We start from the raw sequence: 18,635 nt of genomic DNA on the forward strand, positions 1-18,635 counted from the left end.
TCATCACAGGATAGCTCCAAAATTTGAGCGTGGAGAGAATGGGATGATCTGCTTTGAGTGTGAACACATTGGGTCTTCAAAAACCCCTGGTTTAGGGATGGGATGCCTTCCCATAGGAAGTGAACTTCAAAAGTGCTTTATATTCAGTTAGTTGTATAGTAAAAGGATCTGGGAAATTAAAATTGGAGGTTAATTACCCAACAACGTCGGATGCAAAAAGACTTGAACTCATGCTTATTTAAACGTGGTCTCTCCCACCGCTGTCACTGTGAGCTTGTACCACGTGTGTGAAACAGTTCAGCAAGAGGAGGAGAAAACGTGAGGCACGTTTCTAAGTGCAAACAAGATAAATGAGCGTCCTGGCCCTTTAAGTCTTTCCAGGAGTTGTGTAGGGTAGAGCAGATTGCACAGCAGCACACTCCCAGCTGCCGTTAACCCACCTGACAGCACAGCCGAGCGGAGCGGCGGACAGGCAGCAGCCTCTTGGCTCTCTTCGCAACACACCGCGTCCTGGAGGGGAATGGGGGCCACCGAGCCTGCTTGCTAGCCACTTAGATTTCCCAGAAGCGGAGAAGGCTCAAGGCCGGCTGACCAGCAAAAATGGTATCCTGGATTATTTCGAGGATAGTTGTGTGAGTATGGGCTGGGCTCCATCTGTTGTTGTGTCAAAACGTTAGCTAGATCAGCCCATTCATCTCTGTCTGATGCGGAGGTAGGTCTGCCTTTAATTTTCTATCTGAATACAGTCTGTGTGGTTGATAAAGACTATTCTGGGGGGTAAACTGGCATTAAGACACACATCAAACAGCTGTGAGTGCACATTCTTAAAACCGTTGCTGTTATTATTTTAAATTCTATGCGATGATGCAGCACAATCTGCATCCAGCGCGTGCTAGCCGCTGTTAGCTAACGACGCTGGCTGGCCAGCAAATGACCACCTGACAGATAATGTCCTGCCAGGTAAAGTGACTGTTAGCTAGCTGGCCGTATTGTTTCACTGCAACCTGCTTGTTATGCGAGTCTCGTTGCAGGCCAGTAAACGCAAACAAAACCGCCTGCCAAGGCTTTTAAAAAAACAACCGGAATATTGCTGCTCTTTGGACTTGAGCATCATACCTTTGTATAAGTGGTGGCATAGGGGAGCCCAAGCAAGAATACCAAAGATATCACCCATCCATCAGTGACAAAGTGCATGGCAAATATTTTTCAATTTACAGTATGATGTATTGCCTTTGTGGATGATGGATATGTATGTCATCACATGAACAGTTAAGGTCTCAGCTTCCACCTGAACACCACTTCTCCACAGTGAGGATGACTCAACTAGAGCCACCAGCTTTCATCATCCTGACCCACTCCTCCCTCACAATACTGCATTAATGTTTTTTTTCCATGTCAAGTGAAAGCTGAGTTTCCAGAGCGGATATTGTGTTATCTAATAGCTGGATGCATTTTTTCGTGTCAATTTACTTTGTCTTTTCTGTTGGAGCCTCAACTATATCAGTTGGCCTCATAAAAAGTCCCCGTAATCAGAATAGTCATTGTACTTAAAAGTAAAACGAAATTAAGTGCAGTTCCATTTCAGTGCAAAATCTCTGAATGAACTGCCCAGGTGTGAAATTGATGCTCATCCCTATAGATATTCCTGGATTCCATAAACAGAGAGTCACAGCAGAGGTTCAAACTGTTACTGTTTGTTTTCACTTCACTGCACCTCAGGTTGTCATGTGTCTGTTGAGGACTCACAAGGTGACTGGATATGCATCATAGTGGCTCCTGCACATCAAACAAATGGTCAATCATTTCTTAGTTTTATTCTATCCTTTTAAACATGTAGCTGCATGATTTTCGACAGGTATTGAAACAGGTGACTAAGCAGTTAATATAAGCTCACATGTCTCTGAGTCTGGGTTAAAGAACCCGATGGCATCAAACAAGCTCAGAGGTAAAATTGTGATGTGTGCACAAGGAGAAACAGGGCATCTGCTGAGGAAGTCTACTGGCCTCAAGGCCTAGTTCGATTCATCTCGGCTCAATGTGGAAAGCTAAGAGGCTCCGCACACATGACTGAGCAGCTCAGGCTGTGCTTGGGACAGGACGTCTATTTTAATGCTGGCAAAAAAATGACAAATCTGTTCAGGCTAGTAACAGCTGGAAGCACAAACCTCAGTATGGAGCATATTCAAATCTGTTTGATTGTTTTTACAAGTCACAGACACAGGCTGATACTGTAAGCATCCAGACATACTGGTTACTTTCCGACTGGATTCCCTCTGCGGTCCCTTCATTCAGCATCCTGTCACATCAGCGCAAAACACCACAGAGGCCCAGGATGCAACCAAACGTCACATCAGAAACACAGCTCTGTGTGCATAGTCCCAATCTGCATGTGCATCCATTAACACATGCTGACCCACCTCTAGCAGTGCTCTCTGTGTGTTTTTCCACTTTATCTGGCTGCAGTCTTCCTGACTACGTAAGCTCCATTACAATGTTTGCACTGGTTATCAGGATGGTGTGTTTGTCAGGTCACTGCCCACCATTTTCTGTCAGATCAAAACCACAGAGATATTAAACTCCTTCAAGTAAAAGTGGAACAGTTTAGCAGAATTAGCAGCTTTCTCTTGTTACCATAATAGTGCTAATGCCACTAAGCTGCAGCAGTGAGTTTAAGTGTCCAATACCTCGAGGCCATCTCGTCTTACTGAATCTCTTTCCACTGACCCATCCCTCTCTGCTCCTCTGCTTTTGCAGCCTTGCCTTTGGGACTCTCTACCCAGCGTACTCCTCATACAAGGCTGTCAAAACGAAGAACGTGAAGGAATATGTGAGTATCACTTCTGGTTACTTGGTTGCAGCAGACTGTTCATGACCCCCGTCTCCTCTGTTTGACTTTTAAGAGATTGTTACTCAGGCTGCTGTCAGCTATTTTACTCTTAATGTGTGAAGTTTTAAATGCTCTGCAGATGCTGAGCAGGACTGTAGCATCGAATTGAGGTCAGAAAGACTCTTTGTTTCATGAGAGGACGCAGGTGGATTTATGAGACACTTCTGTTTCAGGTCACTATGGCAACATAAGAGGAGTAAAAGATAAACTAATGGAAATTATAAATTTACATTTACTTGCTCCCAATTTTCATTCTTAAAATTTTCATTTGAAATATGAAAATTTGAAAAAGTTTAAAAGGAAAATCAAAGCATCGTGGCGGAATGGTGTACCAGTACCTTTAAGAACTTCATGTGTTTTTTCTTGTTTTGTTCTCTCAAGTCTTCAAGAAGGTAAATAAAGGTTTTCCTCACTCTTGTACCAGGTCTTTCCAGACCTTTAGGCTTGTGCTGTATGGGCATATTTCGCTGTCTTTAATCAAGAGCGTAATTGATTTGAGAGCAAGATTTCTTGTTCTCACCCTCAAATATACTATTGCTCTCTTTCAAAACTCTGCTCTCACACTCAAAGTTCCTTCTTGCTCTCAAATATATTATTCTTCCTTTCAAAACTCTGCTCCTCTTAAGTTTAGTGTTGCAGGTTCAAATCTCCTGCGCTCAAGCTTGGTCATTTTCCCCTCACACTCAGACACTCATAGTGAAGTCTTCTCCACAAAGACGCATGTTTGGGTGTAGTATTCGATATGGATTGTTTTGTTTTGTCAGATTGGTTTGGTGTCCAACTTCAAGGCAGCCAAACGCCCTCAGAGTTGAACATGCTCTCCACCATTTTTCACTGTGGCTTATTGATCATATTGTATTCGTCTCCTTTCATAAATGTTTCAGTTAATAACATAAATTTCACACTTGGATTCATCAGTAAGAATTCACTGTGAAATGCTGCAATCTCTTTATAGACTTCAAGTACATCAGCTGATTGTTGTAGATTCAGAACTGGTTAAATTTGCTCTGATGATGCTTTTTTTGTCTGCACTAGTTTCAGCAAAGCATTTTAGACTGCCAGGTTTAGACTGGCACAGACATATTAGAAGGAAGTTGTGGAGTCAGTGGTAATCTCATCTCCAAAACTTGGGACCGAACTCCACCCTAGAGAATCCCTAATAGTGTAAAATGAAATAAATGTAAAAATGGCCAATATGTATAGTTTTTTTTCTTTGTTTCTGTGGGGAAGTGTAATCATCTATTCCACCAAGCAACGCAAAACAAGAGTGAATATCAGCTGGAGAATATTACAAGGGATTTTGGCACGTTTTTTGGGGGGCGCTACCCACATGTTCAGCTGTGTTGCTCATTTCACAGTTCCCTACAAGTTATTAGTCGTTGTAAAGGTAACTAATTAGGCTTTCCCACGATGTATAATGCAACACCAGTTGGTATTATTAATAGGGAAAAATAATCCATTAAACATATGTCCTCACTTTTTTTGTAATTTGAAAATGATTGGAAAGCAGTAATGATTCGAATGTAATGAGAAGTTACATTCATGTGCTGCAACGGTAGAAGACAAATCAATACAGAGGCTGTTGAGGCCAAGAATCATCAAGGTCTTTTTTTTTAATAATATTGATAATTCAGATGTCCACTTTTCTTAACTCCAAATCCCTTGTTTTTTTTAAAAGAAAATCTCACAATGCTGAGATTTAAAATGTGTTAACAAAAGGAGTGAATACCTTTTTTAAATTACACAAGTGGCAATAAATTAAGAGGTGTTGCCACGGGAACCTTGTAAGGGTAATTAAAAGCATTCTGTCTTTGGTTGTTTGTGGCTTAACTAAATGGGGTCCCTCCTGCTTACCTCATCTCTGGATCAAAGGAGAGCCAGGATGAGGAGGAGCAATCTGGCCCCAGCCTAGATTCACACTAGAACAGTTTCCTCCTCACTGGTTACTATGGCAACCCACCTTCTCAGTGGCTGCCCTAGCAGTCAGCTACAGAACGAACAAACGGGAGGAGGAGGGGGGGATGCCATTTTTAGAGCTGATGATTCCATCCCTTTTATTCTACCGTTTTTTTTAATTATTTGGTTAATTAATTTATTCAGTTTCATGTGTCTGAGGCTCAAACGCTTCATCAGACATCACATTAATATGCAACTCTTTCATCACACTTATTACACTAATATGAGTCTCCAGTAAACATTTGAGCCTCTCAAGTCTAGTTTAAGGCAGATTTTGATGATGTCCCACATTTTTTTTTGTCTTGGAGGCTGAACGTGAACACGGAGGCCGAGCGAATCGATTGAAACATATGTTGCAGACCTGTGTTGGCGCACAGCTTCCGCTTTGCTCCACGTGTCCCGGCACGTGTGATGCGTGACACTGTGGGTTTTCATGTGCTATTTTTATGATGTCCTGCATATATCTGTGTGTGTGTATTTCTTCAGGTAAAGTGGATGATGTACTGGATAGTATTTGCGTTGTTCACCACAGCAGAAACGGCCACAGACTTGCTCCTGTCATGGTGAGTCAGGAGCTGCTCATGCAAACCCGTTTGTAATAAAAAAGCAGCCTGTATAAAATCAACAGATGCACACATGTGTGTGTCTAGTGCTGAGTGTTATTTTAGGCCACCATTCTTTAAGTGTCTAGCTTATAAATGAAGTAAAACAATATAATTATAAATTATAATAATGCTTAGATAGTAAATACTTTGTAGTTAAGCAACATAAAGTGGATCTTGTGCAATTTATATACTTTATACTGTACGTTAGGTGTCTACAGCTGCCTCACTTTTATTTATTTTTTGTTATTACTCTCATTTTTTTCAGGTTTCCATTTTACTTTGAGCTAAAGATTGCCTTTGTCATCTGGCTGCTGTCCCCGTACACCAAGGGCTCCAGCGTCCTCTACCGCAAGTTCGTCCACCCAACGCTCTCCAACAAAGAGAAGGTAGGAATGTGAAAGTTTTAAGCCCCAAAGCTAGCATCATAAATCTAAAAAATGTCCACATCTACCTGTAGACATTAACATTTTCCCTCTTACTCAAGTTTTCTCCTTTTTCTGCCAGTCTTTAATGCTCTTTTCACTGCCTCTGCTGTCTGTAGGAGATAGATGAGTATATTGCACAAGCCAAAGACAGGAGTTATGAGACCATGATGAGGTTTGGGAAACGGGGCCTAAACCTCGCCGCTAACGCTGCCGTCACTGCGGCAACCAAGGTGAGCTGTGCACTCGGTGAAGCTGCCATTCATGCTTTGACCGTTCTAACATCTTCCTGTTCAGGTTTTACCAAGTCAGATCAAGATTGTGTCTGCCAAATCACAAGTTAGAGCTCTTAGATTAGATGTTTTCTTTTTCCTTTGACAGTTTTGAACTTGCATTTAATTCAAAATCCATGAAAAAAGAAGTTATAATGAAAATGCAGCAAGTAACAAAATTCATTAACTGTTTTTCCATTATTATCTTGTCAATTTACTAAAATAACTGTTGTTTTTTAAAATTCTCTTAGAATTAGCCATTCATATCTACTTGCCGTGGGTCCACGTACATACATGACAGCTGCCATATTTGTGCCACCATTTTTACTACGGTATCTCTGAATGGACAAACACATCTGTGTGAAGTGAGAAACTTCTAAGCTTTACAACAGTAGTATCAACTTTGTTAGATGGGTGAAAGAGCACTGTTTTGCATAAATGACACCTTTTTTTATTTTAAAAAAAAGGCACTAAAAGTAGTTAGCTGTAGTCCACTCGTCGCTCCACCTGAGGGCCGCTGGATCCACTTGCAGATAAAAACATGTTTATATCTGGAAGATTTTTTGGCTGACCATCCATTCACAACTGCGCTAGGCATTTAAAGTAATTTCTATGCCCATCTTTACCACTAGATGTTAGTAATTGTTACACAATGTACCTTTTTTAAGAAGGTGACATGCGTTTATAAGTTATCTCCATTGCTAGCTTAAAATATTAATAACTGTTGATCAAAACTTCACAAATGGTCCTGTTTGGTCGTGCTAATTTGCTTACATTAGACGCGTTGTGATGTTTATGTTGTCAGCGCAGCCAAATTACAAGGTTTTTATGTCAAGTGACTACTTACATATTTATATAATGCCATGTGACTGGAAGTCACTATGCCATTGTTAAACCTTCGCCATTTCTGACTATGAAAGAAAATATTTTACTACAGTTGGTTTACAAATAGTAGTAAAACTTTCAAAAAAGTAGGATTTGTAGACAAACTGTGTAGTACAGTTATTCACAATTTAGTCTTAGTTTCCTCTGACTAATGGTTTGCTGCTAAAATATTTAGTTTACAGTGATACTGAACAGAGAAACTAACAAGTCTCCACAGTATTCAGCGCTTAGATTGGATGCACACATTTATAATGGTACAAATTCCAACATGTACTTTACTCATTTTGGAGTGAGAACATGAGGGCACAGAAACAAGAACAATCTGAGGAAATGTGTGAAGTGTTGTCATTGAAAGAAGCACAACCAATTTGAAATCATTTATGTACTAATATATCAGTAGCCTCAGTTTTGAACATAATAAACTCATTAACCTAATAAGCCTTTTGATTGCAGATAATGGCTTTTTTTTTATATTAATGATAAAACGGTGACCCAGCTTTTACTTTCCCCATATGGCCAACCTATGGACCCCCAGAGTTTCATAACACTGCTCAGTCTTTTAATTTAATCTTTATTTTACCAGGCAAAACGTTAGGAATTTTTTTTTCTTTACAACGTTGGCCTGGCAAGTTCCAGAAAGCACTTGTAGGGCAGAAAAAAAGGCAATAAGGCACATAAATTTTAATAGATCATTTAAAACATGTGATGTTTGATAAATGTTGATATTGATAAAGTACAACAATGTGGTCTTAGATCTGCTGCGTCTGTGTTTGCTTTCATTATGACCACCAGGGGCAGGGCGTTCTGTCAGACAAGCTGCGGAGCTTCAGCATGCAGGACCTGACTCTCATCAACGCTGAGGACGAGCTGGACCTGCACACCTCAGCTGCTCGCATGAGACGAGACCCCATGGATGAGATGAGCTCGGGGGCCAGCACGCTGCCCCGGGCCAAGAGTGTAGCCACAAGGCAAAGTAAGGCCATGTGACACACACATCCCACGCTGCTTCGTGTGCATGAGCATGAAGTCATGCACAAATTCCTAAATACATGTACACGCTGTGTTGAAGACTTGCTAACTGGGCTACAGTCTGACTGTGAGGACTTCTTTTGTCTGACTTTTTCAAAAGTGGGACATCTGGACCATGTGGGGTCATATGATTTAAAAGACTGCAGGATGAGGAGGGAAAGTGTTGCACAGAGGGTCAAGTTGGGGTGGGGAGGGTGAAAGCATGTGATTCCAGAGGGAGTAGAGGCTCAGAAGGAGGACTCTTTGTGTGTCACCACACTGCCGGCTGGCTAACTGTGTGGGCCTGACGAGCTGTGAGTAGAATACAGAGACACTGAAACAATGGATGTTAAATACGTCACTGGCTTTAAAATCAGTCTGACAGAAATAAAACACAAGACACAGAAGTCAGGGTCCAGCTGTGGAAACTGGTCTTTGGATGTTGAGGAAAATTTGTTTTAAAAGACAAACCTGTTTTATTTCAGCTGTTCAGATTTCCTGCTAATGTCAGCTTTGTTGTCTCTTAATTCTTTCCCCTTTGGGATTTTACAAGAGTTTCCAGATCATTTTCCTGTTTGCATCCCAAAAAACAGCAACAGCTTTGTAGCATCTTTCTCACATTTCTATTAGAAATGTATGAACTTGTAAATGATTGGCCTTTTTTCTTTTTAAATTCTATCCAAAACATTTCATCACCCCACCCATCTGACGACATGCAGCTGAGCCCAGGTCATTTAGAGTTTAGACAAAAGACTTCCAGCCCCACTGAGCAAAAAATAGAGTACAGAGTTCTGCTAGTCTCTGTTTTGGATCTACTTTAATTACAGATGCCTCTGCTGTATCTCAAATCATCCGGTGATTTAGTTTGAGAACCCTGGGCTCCTCTTACTGACTGTTTTACCGCTTTTCGTCCCACTCTGCAGCCCGCTCTGTGGCAGCTGCATCTCTCTCCGATGACGCATCATCCCAGCACAGCTCTGACCAGTCGGACACGAGGACCGAACACTCTGATGATGACGTGGTGGACAGAGCGGCCAAGCGCAGCGCCAGCACCAAAGCGACCAAGAAACCTGTTGCTGTGAAGACAGAGGTAGAGCTAGAGAACACACACACTCGTTCACACACACACACACGCACACACACACACACACACACACACACGAGAACACGTTAGGTGATATGCCTGTATCTAAGGTTACGTCCACAGTTTGCATTTTTATATAACTGACTGTTAAACTTATTGATAATGATGACAAGCTAGTACCTCCATCTAGAGGATCATGTCCGTATTGTATCTGTTAATAAATGACTTTATAGTAACAGACTGCAGGCCGATCATTGTTATTGTTGTAAATAAAGTTGTGCTGGATTTAAGCACTTATACTGAGGCTATTAATATCAATAAGTCAAATTCTCATTAAATCTGCTGATAAAAAATAACTAAATATTGAGAAAAGTTGTCTCTTTTAAAGCCACATAACCTTTTTAAATCCATTACCCATGAGAACTTAATCTGATTTAACTTCAATTTAAGATGGTTATAATTTAATTTTGTGTAGGAAAACATGCTAAAAACATTTAGATAATATTACTAGTGGTAATCTAACTTTATCAAACAGCTGAATGTGAAGCTCCTTTTCATCAGTGAGATCTTTTAAATTCAGTTTGGGGGGAAAGTGTATAAATGGGCAAGTTGGAGACCAGAATATAAAGAATAAACAGATGAGCAGGACTTTACACATTTATTTACTAAAACCATCCTCACAAAACAAATATTGTAATCTACAAATAGAAACCTGCAGTAAAACCTGGAAACAAGCGACGCAGCCACTGAACTCTCATTAATGTTAGTCTGTACAGCCGTGAGAGAGTCTGGTTTTGTAACATCGTGCACAGATCTGGACACTTAAACTAATTATTTGCAAATTGTCTGCATCAACATGTGTACAGCAAAGTAAAAAGAATGAAAACATTCGCTGTCATAAGGATAAATTCACGTAATGGGTGAATAACAAAGACAATTAATGATTAGAATAATAATTAGAGAGAAAAGCCTTGTGTCCATTTAGGGATTTTCCTCTTTCAGATCGGGGTCCCTGCTCCATCTTGCATCTGGACTTGTCATGCGTTTTGTATTGCAGATGTTTTCTGCAGGGTTGATTTTAATATCTCTTCCTGCGGGTTTCAGAGCTTTTCTGGTCTACCTAATGCAGGTCATGGTGTTATCTGTGACACAGTGGTAGATCCTCTTGCATTCAGGTGCTTGACTTTGACTTGATTTGTTTTTCACTAAGAGGTCAGGAAACACATCTGGTGTGTGATGAATGCACATGAACATTACAGCTTTTTCTTTGTCACAAAGCAGCGAGGATGAATTAACTCAAATGTTCTTCAGACCAAGTCTGGACACATTTTAGAGCAATATGATGCTGATAATAGGTGGGAATTAAAAAGGAGGCAAGATGAATTACAAAAACTTATAAGTTCTCCTCAGAAGGAAATATTTTATATTTATGGCTGATGTGTTGTCGTAGCAGCTGAGTGGGTACTGAACTGTCAGCTAGCTAACAGTTTGACTGTTTCCCAAAAGATTACTTAAGTTTAGCAATCTTTTTCTTTTTTTTTTCTTTTTTATTTTATCATTTTAGTTTGGAAAAGTCGTCATCATCATAGAAAATTAACCAGGCGCAATTGCAAGAGCAATCTTGAAAAACAAAAAATGTAAAAATAAGGAAAGGAAAAACATTTCATTAACAGATTAATGCATTTAAATTATAAAAAGGAGAGCAAGAACTCTCCTCCCTCCAACTATGTCACAGTTCATTATTTCCCAATAGGCATGTCCATTTTTTTCCAACTATACTGGATTAGCCCATGTACAGTTCATGTTTACCTACATACCCCCTCTTTCACCCACATACAATCATGGTGTAAATACAGCTTTCTTCCTCACCTGTCTGCCTTTCTTAGAATATCCAATAAATAAACCAGAGAGGATTACTTATGCTGTTCATCAAAATTAAGATGAAAAAACATTAATAAGATAAGAAGGCAAAATAGGGATCATGTAAAATCCGCTGGATAGAGGTTATAAGTTTAATCCCTTCGTCCCAGATTTAGTCAAATTTAACCTTTTTGGATTCTTAAAATGGAAAAACAGACCTATAATTTTTAACTGCCAATTATTTATTGTACTGATGCACTGATGCAGAGCCAGCTTTTCTAAGTATGAGCAGTAGATATAGTGGAAGCTGAAGATGTAGTTTTGTAGGTACTTTGTATATGAAGATATTTCACAAACTGACATTTTGATCAGAGATGCTAGAGAAAAAGAACTAAGCAGAATTATTTCCATGAATATCTTCACCAACATTAATTCCTATATACTGTAGACAAATATATCAGTAGAAATGAACCTTACCTGTCCTCCTCATTTTTCTTTTAATTATAAAGATTGTTTCTATTTCCTTCTGATTCATCAGCTGCATTTTATTTTTACTGTCTCCATCCTTTGATAGGCTCAAACCAAGACAGTGAAGAAGCCTGTCAAGAAAAAGACAACAACTAACAATGCAGAGACACCTCCATGAGTCCTGCTGTCCACGTCCACTGGTCTACACTCACTCCACCCACAGCCTGCAGAGTCCCCCTTCCTCCTGTTTGGTCTTCACACAACCACATCTACGCATATCTACCAAGCACTGATTGTGTCAGTCCTGCTGGTTTCTAGAGAAAAGTAGAGTTTAATTTTTAATAGTATCTGGCCATTTTTAGTTCGTGTATTTCTCTCACGCCTTTTAAGGTCCGTTTATCTGAGATTTTAATGCTTTTATTTTGGGGCAAAAATGCTTCTTTGGACTTGTATAACCAGCTGAGATCTCATTAGTTTTGCTTCTGATTGATGCTGTCTCTCTAAATAATTGCCAAAAGTTTGCCACTAAATGTTTTGTTCTTCACTTTTATGTCACCTAGATGTGAATTTACTCTGGATGTTTTCCAAGCCTTGCTAGTGGCTGTTAATGGTCATCTAGAAACTTTGTGATAACGGTAGAAATCCTCTGAAAGGCTCGCAACTGGAGCTCAGACAACAAAAAACAAATTAGTGTTTCATGCCTGAGGTTTGTGCTTAGGAGTAAGAGGAAGGCAGGATCAAATCTGAGATGTGTAACATCATTTGTTAGTGTCTGAGGACCTGCCACTCCTGACTCTTGAAGCTGTCTACCTCTAGTCCACCGTAAAAGCCTCACTTCTTTTACCTTTTTCACATTTTACTTTCATTCCAACATCCTGGACTGATTTTTGCAATGGTTAAAATGTGGTCTTCCCTTCATTAAGCGTTTCCATACCTCTGAGTGAGTCTGGCTCTGTTACGTTCAGGTCTCAGTTCAGGAGAGTCCTTATGTGACCATCAGGTCGGGTACAGTGCAGGTGAAGAAGTGGCTTGTTTATTGATGGCTTAGGATCTTTCATTTAGACACCACTCTTAGCTCGTACTAAGGTTGTATATTTAATTTATTACATTTTTATCTGTATCTGCTGGTCATGTGACATTAGTAATAAATATAAGTTTGCTGTCACTGAGTGATTATAACTCTCATAAATAAGTACTGTAGATCCCAGATGAGATAAAAATACTTCTCATTAGTAATGACTGCATATTTATGTTCAGTATTTTAATTTAAATTGAAGTTCTGCAATTTCTCATCATTTCTGTAACTCAGCTGTGCAATGACACATTTCTACACCTTGCTGTAGAAGCTGAGGCAAAGCAAAGTGGTTTAAACGTATTAAAGGTCATAAGTGGCCTGTAAGAAATAATTTTCTTACCCTGGTGGTAGTTTCACGTGTTTGGAGGGAGAGTTGGACCAGGCTGTGGGTGTTTCTAAGCAAACAGGACTTGTGGCTGCCTGCCACTGGGCTGGGCCTGGTTTCCTCTGAGTGCACTAAAGCATGAGACTGTGCTCATTGCTGCTGTCTGCAGTGTGATACCAATATCAACCAGTAGGGGGAGACAAACTCCACCTCAATTGTTGGTCAAGTTGCTAAATAACTTGTAAACATGTAAATAGTAACTCGACTGTACATACAGGATGAGCTTGCTTGCCTTATTCATTCTCTGGGCTTAAATACGTTGAGCTTAATTTATTTTTATTTTTTTTGTGTGTGGATTTTTGTTTTATGCATCTTACTGTTGGCAACTCATATGCTGAGAGCAAAACTGACTTTTTTTTTTTTTTTTTAACTACTTTAATATTTGTCTCAATCACTAATTAAGGAGTCTGCAGATCTTGCCTGTACATTCACAGCCTGATGTGTTCTCTACCTACAAATATTTTAAAATCTGCCGCCCCCCCCCCCCCAAATTAGCTCTGAGGTGTCACATGATTTAGAGTCCACTTTTTACTAAACTATAAGTAATAAGATGCAGCTCTGTATTTTATCTTAGTTTTCCTTTTTGGGGTGGGGGGTGGTATTTATTGTAATTATTTTATGTTTAAACTCAGTATTCTGTATGGGGAGTTCACTTGTATCTTGTTTTGTGCCACTTGTCAAAAATTAGTTTCAAAAAGGAAATGGAGTGTGTGTGTGCTGGCACAACGGTACAGATGCATCAGTAAATAAAATGCTAATAAAGGAAATTAAGTCTGTGTGTTTTTTTTTTTTTTTTCTTCATTTGTTTTTTGTAACTTTGGGATTTTATGTTTCTCTCCCTTCCTGTTAAATTGTTCGGTTTGCAGGTGGGTTCATTTCTTCCTGCTTTAACACCAACCTCTAACATGTCCTGTAAATGTTTATTAACACTAAAACAAACCTCTTGGACACCATGTGGGGATAAGGTAGTAATTTTTATTTATGAGACATTACATAAAACAAATTAATAAAATAAAAACTTTTTTTTTCTTTTACAATTTAGTTCAACATAAGAGGGCGGGCAGAATCAAATGCAGTAACAATCAAGTCCGTTGGAGGTTGGAGGTTGTCAGGCCTTTTCAAAGTCTGGTTCAGCTGCATCTGTCTTCCCTTTGACCGGGAGCTTTTCTCTACTATTGCCCACTCATGCTCAGACTGCATTGAACAGGAGATGCAGTGCAGACCCTGTTTCCTTGGTTGACTTGATATATTACCAGTTTTGATCATTTGAATTAAACAGCTTTTTATGTGAATTTAAGTAAATTGAATCATCACAACTTAAGTAATATCTCATACAAAAAATTCAAGGCCCCCAAAGCGCTTTACATTGTGTATTATTCATTCACACAGATGGCGAAAGCAGAAGCTGCCATGCAAGGCACTCAACCACGACCCATCAGGAGCAATTAGGGGTTCGGTGTCTTGCTCAGGGACACCTCAACATGAGCTCTCTGGCTGGGGATTGAACCAGCAACCCTTGGGCTGCAGGACAACCACTCTACTCACTGAGTCATGCCGCCCCTAAATGACAGTGGATGTATCCACTAGCTGTGTTTTTCGAGGCACAAATAGTGCTTCACACTGAATCCAATATTCCTCTTGCACCAAATTCATGGTGGTGGGAAGGTACATGTGTACCTGCCCTGCAGCCTGATGGAATGATGGCCACATTAATAATTTTCTATCAATATTGATGTTTATTTTATATTTATTAAACTCCTGATTGGAGACCAGTGAAGTCAGTTGAATTTAATTAATTTTTATTTGTTGCATTGAATATTTAGTAAATTAAAATAATAAATTTGAAATGTAACCCTTTAACACAGTCTTAATCATACCTGACTAATAATCTTTTTTTATTTTATGTTTTATTAAAGGTCAAAATAAAGACTTCTGATATTTAAAAGAAAGATTTGTCCATTATTTCTTGGGTCAGGCTTTAAAGGGTTAATTAAATTTTAATCTAAAACGTAATTATAAAATAATCCGTTTTTTTTTAATATTTTATATATATTTATTATATATATATATATATATTTTAAGTTTAATTATAATTAAACTTGGTTTAATTATATTTATTGTAATTAAACCAGCAATCTAGTTTAATTAAATGTATATATAATTTTTTTATTTAGATTTTAAGTATAAGAAAAAGGAGAGCAAGAGAAGAAAAATGAAGAAAGAAAAAGTTGAATAACAAGAAGAAGGCAAAGAAGAAGAAGAAAAAGATGTACTGGAATCATTTTTTTTAATTTTCTTTTTTTCTTTTTTTTCTTTTTTTCTTTTTTTAAGAAAAAAAAGTTTTTTTTGGTTGAGGACATTTTGCACTATATTTTGTTACAATTTACTGTCTGCAATTTTTGTTTGTTTTCCTTCTAACTATGCCTTTATTTCTTATTTTGCCATATTAATGTTTTTTGTGTGTTTTTTGCAGTGAGGACAAGAATGCATTTGCATGCATTAACAATAATTAAAAGAACCACGATTTACATTTATTTGTGTTTCACCCCTAAAATCGCTGTGTTTCGCGGCTCACTGGTACATTTTCACTTTGGCCCATGGATGCAAAAAGCTTGGGCACCCCTGGCCTAACAACTGGATGTCATTGGACATCATTATCATTTGGCTGTGATGGATCTACACTGTACAGTTGCAGAGGAAAGCTGTTTCCCCAATCTGACTTTAACTGGTCCATAAAAAGAAGAACCACTGCGATGCCAACTTCCTTTCTGATCTTGCTTTTAATGTCTTTCTCGAAACTGTTGTTTACCATTTCACTCCATTTCTTTAGCAAAATTCTACAAACTTCATCCCTGACTATAGGAGAAAATTTGCAAGAATGAATTAGTTGTTCTCCTCTGAGCAACAGTTCGTCTCTCAGTCCGGTGTTATCAGGACCCTTTGCTAGTTTCAGCAGAGCTTTTAGAATGAATTTGATTTCTTCAAGCAGTTTACTTCTTTCACGGTTATCTACTTGTGATAGCAAGGAGTTCATCAGAGGTTTGTCAAATTTATCAACTAAATAGGTGTGATCCAATTTAAACCTATAGTCTTTAAATTTTTCAAAGTCTAGGGTTGAGATGAGGTTTTCAAACCAATCTGGACATTTTGGTACCCAGAACTTGGTGAACCCTACTGTTAATGAGATGTTATGTTTTTCTTTCCATTCAGCCGCTTTGTGCATCAACATACACATACAAGGCTGTACTCCACCCTTTCTTTGTAAACAAGGACTGTTATAAGAATAAATATAAACAGTTTCTACCATTGGTCCATTACGGCTTATAAAATCTTCAAGCTCTTCAATCACAAACTTCTCGCTATGAGTGTGTTTACGGTTAGCAAAGTTTGGATATTTGGGCTTAAAACTTCTTTTGCTGCCATCTCGCATACAAATTATTGCAAAGGCATACTGTTTGGTATTAACAGCATTTTTCTTCACATAATCTTGTATTGGCTGATAAAAACCGTAGTAGAGTAGAGTGAGTAGAAACATTTCCACTATATGCTTAAATAACTCTGACCCAGGTGTTTTATTGTTTTTTGTACTGCGGTTGAAGTCCTTTGGTAAAACCGGGCTGTTGTGATTTTCCAGACATAATTTTCTTCCCAACTTTTCATGTAGTATCTGAAATATCAAAGTCTGGATGACATTATGCTTTTCCAAATAAGGGTTGCTTGCAATATGGCCAAATAAGTTAATGATGATTTCATAAGCTGTGCTGGACTAATGTTTGAAGTTTTTCTCAAACCTGTGTATATACTCTTTTTTACCATATTCACACTTTGAGTCACTGTTCAATATTCTGCCACTGACAATGATGTCTTGAGTTGTGATGTTCTCCTCATCTTTCAAATCTTCGTCTCCATCTTTCCTACATAAAAAAGAACAAGAGTGAACTTAATTATTGATATTTAGCAGTTGATAATTTTTTAACATAAAATCTTGCTTGACTGTGTGTTCTTGTAGGTGTTCTGACTATATTTATTTATTTAACGGGTATTTCTAATTCCAATCCCTCACCAGAAATATTTGCCCTTAACCTAAATCCACAACTGTTACTATCTAAATGGTTAACAAAAATATCAGGTCTGTTGGATAAAGTGTCCAAGTTTAGGAATAGTCATGGTCACAGTCCATACCACATCCATACCTTTTTTAAAGTAAATAAAAAGCTCATCAAGATGGAAACATTTAGTGCTTATAGACACAAAAATACTAAATGTCAACACAATTTCTCTTTTCAGAGCACCATTGTTGCTCAGTGTGCTGCAGTCCCATTTTCTTTTAACTCCAGTAAAGTTGGTGACCTTGAGCTGAGAAGCCAGAGGCCAGCCTAACACTGTTCACACTAACACCAAATTATATTAATGGCTGGGTAGATGACTCAGTATGTTTCTTATGAGACTGTTTCTGTAAAATGCACAATTTATATTCAATATCTAACTAAAAAATCTCATCTGTATGTTTCTCCAATCTCCTAAAACACAATCAATGAGGGTTGTGTTACTTACCGGTTGTTTGTTCCGGTTTTGGGGACAAAAAAAGGGGCGTGAACAGGTAGACATGATGAAAGGGTCCTGTCTGTATCAATATACTGGGCTTCTTTCGAGCCTGTTATTCTGGATTGGAGATGTAAAAAAAGAATTTTACAAATGATGGAAATATTTTATTATATGACATAGACTTTTTAAGGTAAAAGTAGTGTAAGTGACAAAACTATTAAAAAAATGTATGTATCAAAATTCCTATTATTATTTATTCATTATTAAAGGGGTTCATTTGAAATACAATATTTTAATAAGTTTACCTTAAATGATCCTACTAAACCTATTACGTACTACTAAATCTGTGCTGGAACACCCTGGGATTGAGATATAAAATGCAAGTTTATTTGTGATGGGGATATAGATTACAGACTTATGTCTTAACAAAAAATAAGTGATTAAATGATCAAAATTATGCATCAAAGTTCATATTAATAAAAGTCTTCATTTTAAATGCAATATGCAATCAGTTCACCTTCAATTACTCAACCTGAGTTCAAAGTATCAGTTGACACATCTAGATTTTTAAGAGTACCTCTGAAACATTAGAAAATGCATCCAGACTTTGGTACTGTAAGTTGTCATGTCAATAACATCCCCGTCCGTTCTAGATATGTTCTTGAAGCCTGAGTGCAGGACCATGCTGACAAATAAGCATGTAGACTAAACCAAAGTCATTAAAGTACCTGGACTACAAGACATTTCAGATATCACCCGTCTACCTTAATAAATAAATAAAAAAAAATAAATAAATAAATAGTTGCATTACTTACAAAACACTTAGAATCACCCAGAACCACCCAGTCCTCATATTTATGGAATGATCTTCTTTTTGGTTGGGGTCATGATTTGGATAGTTCTGGTTGTCATTATCGTTTGATTCCATCTTCTTTCGTATCTTCTTCTTCTTGTTATTAAACCTATAAATGTTTTTTAGCCTTTATATGCTGCTGCTGCTGCCTTAAGTTTCATGACGTGTACAGGAATAGAGGCGGAGTGTCAAGGCTGGTGGGTGGAGCCAGGACCAGATTTTCTCAATCCGTATTTGCAATGGACAGTAGATGCTGCGCTGGTCAACGGCGCCTTCATATTGGTCCTGGCAAATTATTAATATTCAACAAGCCTGAACGAAGAAAATGCA

The 18,635-nt window shown here is 38.3% G+C and overlaps 1 protein-coding gene and 1 long non-coding RNA gene across 2 annotated transcripts; one reads left to right on the forward strand and one right to left on the reverse strand.

Annotated features, from left to right (window-relative positions):
- The first annotated feature begins 282 nt into the window (after nt 1-282).
- On the forward strand, nt 283-13,622 carry reep2 (receptor accessory protein 2). The gene is made up of 8 exons (XM_041989780.1): nt 283-632; nt 2,755-2,827; nt 5,330-5,406; nt 5,714-5,834; nt 5,990-6,103; nt 7,820-8,000; nt 8,959-9,125; nt 11,554-13,622. Exons 1-8 carry the CDS (start codon nt 601-603, stop codon nt 11,623-11,625), a joined length of 837 nt encoding a protein of 278 aa, XP_041845714.1. The 5' UTR covers nt 283-600; the 3' UTR covers nt 11,626-13,622.
- A 1,512-nt stretch (nt 13,623-15,134) lies between these two features.
- Nucleotides 15,135-18,413, reverse strand: LOC121642818. The gene is made up of 3 exons (XR_006010973.1): nt 18,268-18,413; nt 17,462-17,569; nt 15,135-16,821 (listed from the first exon to the last, which is right to left on the reverse strand). It is a non-coding gene; the product is annotated as an uncharacterized LOC121642818 (long non-coding RNA).
- Between the last annotated feature and the right edge of the window lie 222 nt (nt 18,414-18,635).

Source organism: Melanotaenia boesemani, chromosome 7, assembly GCF_017639745.1.
Source record: "Melanotaenia boesemani isolate fMelBoe1 chromosome 7, fMelBoe1.pri, whole genome shotgun sequence".
Taxonomy (NCBI): Eukaryota; Metazoa; Chordata; class Actinopteri; order Atheriniformes; family Melanotaeniidae; genus Melanotaenia; species Melanotaenia boesemani.